Genomic DNA, 5,415 nt, shown 5'->3' with positions numbered 1-5,415 from the left:
GTAAACTGTTTGCATTAGTACGATTAATCTAAACAGTGTACATAATATAATTTCCTCATCTCAGAAATATACAATTATATTCATTTTCGACATTATGATGATGGGGGGAAAAAAGAAAAAAAAAGGCTATGAAACAAGGATGGACGCGAACTTTCTTACTTGGTTGCTTTGGTAACTGGAAACGAGTATCTTTTTATGGGAGATTTCCACTTTGGTGAGAGACATCGGAATTTTATTTTTATTTGCCTTTTGTCGACAATAAAAAGCACTTTTTGACAAATGTATATTCATTCTGAGTTCAGAATGAAGTCCAGGTCAGCTTTGCCATTCATCCTATTAGTGTCGAGCCTTTAATTTTCTCTCTTTCTCTCTCTCTCTCTCTCCCTCACTCTCTCATACACACACTCTCTCTCGTTCTCTCTCATACACACACACACACTCACTCTCTCATACACACACACTCTCTTTTTCTCTCATACACACACACACACACACACTCTCATACACACACACTCTCTTTCTCTCATACACACACACGCACACTCACTCTCATACACACACACTCTCTTTTCACTCATACACACACTCTCACATACACACACGCACACACACACACTCTCTCTCTCTCTCTCTCTCTCTCTCTCATACACACACTCTCTCCCTGTCTTCCTCTAACCTCTCTCTTTTCCCCTTTTCTCTCTCCTCTCTTTTTCTCACATACACACAACTGGCCAACTATGGGCAAATTGCGGCCCGCGGGATTTTCTGAAGAGCACGCGTAACGGAAAATTACCTCCAATTTTTTTTTTAATAGAGCGGCCCGCTTGATGATGATCCATGTTTCATGTGGCCCGCTTCTCCAAAAAAGATGTCTATGCCTGCAATAGGCTGCAGTGATTTGTGACTAGGGCGTGAAGTCTACTCACAGCTTCTCATTTCTCCACAACAATACTTTCGTTGCAGCGTGGAAGGTGTTTATAAGCCATTTAAGAAACACACAAAAACCGTTAGATTCACTTCAACATTTAAATTTAAATTTAATTTGTCAAAATATCTTCGTCGCTTTGAGACCGCGACCTGTTCACTGACAAAATTCCGGCAGCACGAAATTTGTCAGTGAACAGGTCGCTGTCTCAAAGCGACGAAAATATTTTGACAAATCTTTATATATAAAAGAGAGGTTGTGTGCTGTCTGGCTCCTACGATTTAGATTCCTAACTACTCCCACATTTTGCGGTGCAGTTTAACCAAAACCAGGTATCTTATAGTCGTGATTCATATCGAGCCCTTCTGGGTATTAGCGCGCGTCTACGATGAGTCTACGATTTTTAAAAAAAATTTACTATCAATTTTTCCCATTTTTTAATGCATTTTTGGCATATATAAGGGAAGTAACTCTCTAAAAATGCATTATTAAATCTCAGAACGTAAAAAGCTACAGTAACACCCCCCCCCCCCTTTGTGGTTAGCCATATTGAGATGGCTATTATACTTTATATCTCTAAAAATGCTTATATAGTTATTTCCCTTACAAACCCGAGCAACGCCGGGCGATACTGCTAGTTAAATTTAAATTTAAACGTTGAAGTGAATCTAACGGTTTTTGTGTGTTTCTTAAATGGTTTATAAACACCTTCCACGCAGCAATTGTATTCGTTCCAGCACGCGATCTCAGATCAGGTCACTTGCTATGCAAGTACATCTCCGTAATACTTTCATTCTAATAAAAACATCGGAGTTTGTACCGCCTAGGGTAGTGTTTGAGCTTCCCACTTCACTCATCACTAATACTATTATATCAGTTTCACATTCTGAAACAAGACCAGCAATTTTGGAAGGAGGGGTAAGTCGATTACATCGACTCCAGTACCTTAACTGGTACTATTTTAACGACCCTGAAAGAATGAAAGGCAAAGTCGATCTCGGCAGCATTTGAACTGAGGACGTTAAGACAGACGTGCCCAGTGGACTAACGATTCGGCCATAGTGACGCTGCACTGGGAAGACCGCTTCATTACCTGCTTTTAGTTATTTCCTTCTCCCCCCCTCTCTCTTTCTATCTCCCTCTCTCTTTCTTTCTCTCCCCCTCTCTCTTTCTATCTCTCTCTCTCCCTGGAAACTCAAGCGGAGGTGCAGCTGTGTAGTAAGAAGCATGCTTCCCAACTACATGGTTCCGGGTTCAGTCCCACATCGTAGCACCTTGGGCAAATGTCTTCTATTATAACCTCGGATCGATCGAAGCCTTGTGAGTGGATTTGGTAGGCGGAAACTGAAAGAAGCGCATCGTATATATATATAGGAGTGGCTGTGTGCTAAGTAGCTTGTCTACCAACCACATGGTTCCGGGTTCAGTCCCACTGCGTGGCACCCTGGGCAAGTGTCTTCTACTATAGCCTCGGGCCGACCAAAGCCTTCTGAGTGGATTTGGTAGACGGAAACTGAAAGAAGCCCGTCGTATATATGTATATATATATGTATATATATATATATATATGCGTTTGTGTGTCTGTGTTTGTCCCCTAGCATTGCTTGACAACCGATGCTGGTGTGTTTATGTCCCCGTTACTTAGCGGACGGCAAAAGTGACCGATAGAATAAGTACTGGGCTTACAAAAGAATAAGTCCCGGGGTCGAGTTGCTCGATTAAAGGCGGTGCTCCAGCATGGCCGCAGTCAAATGACTGAAACAAGTAAAAGAGTAAAAGAGTAAAGAGTATCTAGGGTATAATTATAAACGGCAAATTTTTAGCCATTTCTCCGCAGACTGAAAAAATGATGAACAACTTTAATCGATTTTCGAACTTTATTGGGTTCTCATCAGTGGCACATATACACGTGTGTGTGTGTGGTGTGTGTGTGTGTGCATATATTCATGTATCTATGTATGTGTCTTTGTGTCAGTGTTTGTTCCTCCATCCCCCATCATCACCACTTGACAACCAATGATTTTGCGATGTTTTTCACCAAAGTCTTCAGAATGATGAGAGGCATCTTTCACGAAAAAAAAGAAAAAAGTTTGAAAATTTTTTCTTCACTCCCACCACCCCTTCACCACCCCAATCCGAAATGTTTTTGTTTTTTTTTAGTATGCACTTAAAACCTGTGAGAGAAGCATTTTCGGTTTTAAAAAAATTTAATAATTTCAGAGGAAAATGTGTCATTTAAAGGGAGATCTGACTGTTGTTTCTAGCACATCCCAAAGCCTCCCTCCTCGTTTCTTTCTCACTCACACATATATTGATATTTTTCAATATTTTTCCCCCATAAACAAATTTCATGGAATGAGGATGTCAAAGTAACACACGTGTAGTCCCAATCGAGCGAGGCCGTGTTATGGGTGTGTGTGTAAGAAAAAGCACCTAAAAACATCTTTAGTGTTCATATATCTGTCAAATGTAATGCTTATTTGTTCACATTATTTTGAATTATTCAGGTTCAAGAGGGCTATCCACAATATTTTTTTTTGTAACTTTGTAAATTTTTTACATACAGAAATTTTGTCAGTGGGTGCTTTATATACCACTGGTTTATAGTTATGAAATTTAGCTGATCTTGCCGAATAAATTTGATTTTTATGGGCAGGTAAATTTAATTAACATGTATAAAACATTATGGATAAACACTAAAATTGAAATTTTTAATACATCTGTTTGATTTCTTATTAAACTATGCGACAACACTTTTTTCCACTTTTCAAGATGAGATGCATTAATTTGATTTAAAATACAGGTAAAATCGGTACAAGATTTTATTCTTTCGCCAAATATTTCGTACCTTGGAGTGGAATAATTTTTTCCACAGTTTTTTTTTGGGGGGGGGGATGCATTCGATGTATCTGACCGCCAAATGCGCTGCCAGCCACTTTTTTCCTGGGGACTTCGAAGTTTCTCACCAAGGGAGGTTTGCTTCGCGGGTCTTTTTTTTCCTTTTCAAGGTTATTTTGCATGCTTTCAACGAATGTGACATTGAAATCACGCGTAAACGACTCCTTTTTCCAGAAAAGGATAGATTTGGCTTCTATTTATAGCATGCCCTGCTACCACATAACAGCTATTTGCGTTCACACCGAAATATTTACCAACATTTTCCTTCCATTTATTTTTTCCACTTTATGGAAGTCAATATTTTCTCTGTTGACATCCACCTTAACGAGGTCAAGGAACTAGTGGAAACATATCAAACACTGTTCCCTTTTGACAGGACAAAGAATTTTCCCGCTACCTTTGCTAGCAACAAGCGGGTGGTTTTTATTTCAAGTTATTTGTAATAATAAATGGCGTTATATCGAGGTTGAAAGAATGATGCGTACAATATTGAATATGCTAAGACAATCTGAAAATGGTAGAAACTTTTAAACGTTTACTGTTTTTTTATGAAATTTTGGGGTTAACGGACTTGAGTTAACGAAAGCTAAAAGTAACTTAAATCAATTAGTCCGATAATGATTTTCAAAGCCAACTAAAATTTAGATCGTTACTGAAAATGTTAACTTCGTTAATTAACGATTAATGGATGAACGGACTTACGCCCAACTCTGTGTGTGTGTGTGTATATATATATATATATACGATGGGCTTCCACACAGTTTCCGTCTACCAAATTTACTCACAAAACATCGGTCGACTCGGGGCTGTAGCAAAAGATACTTGCTCAAGGTGCCGCGCAGTGGGACTGAACCCGAAACCATATGGTTGTAAAGGGCTTCTTAGCCGTCTTGCAACCACACAGGTTTACCTTCTTCTTCTTCTTCTTCTTCTTAGCTGAGATGGCGAAAACGAAAGGATGTCGGATTAAATACCTTGCAATATTTCACTTAGTGTATAGTGTATGTTCTCAAAGTGGGCGCTACCGTCCCCCGGTGGGCGTTAAGACGGTCCAGATGGGCGCTGGTGCTTTTTCTATACCGCTCCCTTAAGCACCCGCGCCCATCTGGACCGTCTTAACGCCCACCGGTGGACGGTAGCGCCCACTTTGTGAACATATGCTATACACTAAGTGAAATATTGCAAGGTATTTAATCCGACATCCTTTCGTTTTCGCCATCTCAGCTAAGAAGAAGAAGAAGGCAGTGGATTGGGGGACGCTATGAATTTATGATAATATTATTACAGTAATAATAAATCTCTGAACGAGATGTAAACAGTAACAGCACGACAATGTAAGGTATACTAGATCAAAATAGGGGTGGGGCGCTGAAGGTATTATATGGCCATGACGGGGGCGGTGGTCCCAAAAGTTTGAGAATCTCTGGTATATAGAATATATACTCTGCTCAGGTCGACTTTGCCTTTTATCCTTTCGTGGTCGATAAAGCAAATACCCGATGAGCTATGGGATTAGTGTAATCGACTGCCCACAAATTTCAAACCTTGTGCATATAGTAGATAAAAAGTTCTTTCAGCTTCTCTGCTGGTGC

General features: G+C 39.8%; 1 protein-coding gene across 1 annotated transcript in view; it reads right to left on the bottom strand.

Moving 5' to 3' along the window:
* Window positions 1-360, bottom strand: part of LOC115214324 (synaptonemal complex protein 3-like) — a 31,146-nt gene extending 30,786 nt beyond the window's left edge. The window contains exon 1 of the mRNA XM_029783505.2: window positions 160-360. Within this exon, the coding sequence (XP_029639365.2) occupies window positions 160-291 (132 nt within the window). The 5' untranslated portion in view covers window positions 292-360. The remainder of the gene's footprint in view (window positions 1-159) is intronic.
* Window positions 361-5,415: the final 5,055 nt, after the last annotated feature.

Source organism: Octopus sinensis, linkage group LG7, assembly GCF_006345805.1.
Source record: "Octopus sinensis linkage group LG7, ASM634580v1, whole genome shotgun sequence".
Taxonomy (NCBI): Eukaryota; Metazoa; Mollusca; class Cephalopoda; order Octopoda; family Octopodidae; genus Octopus; species Octopus sinensis.
This window is presented reverse-complemented; position numbering and strand designations above follow the sequence as displayed.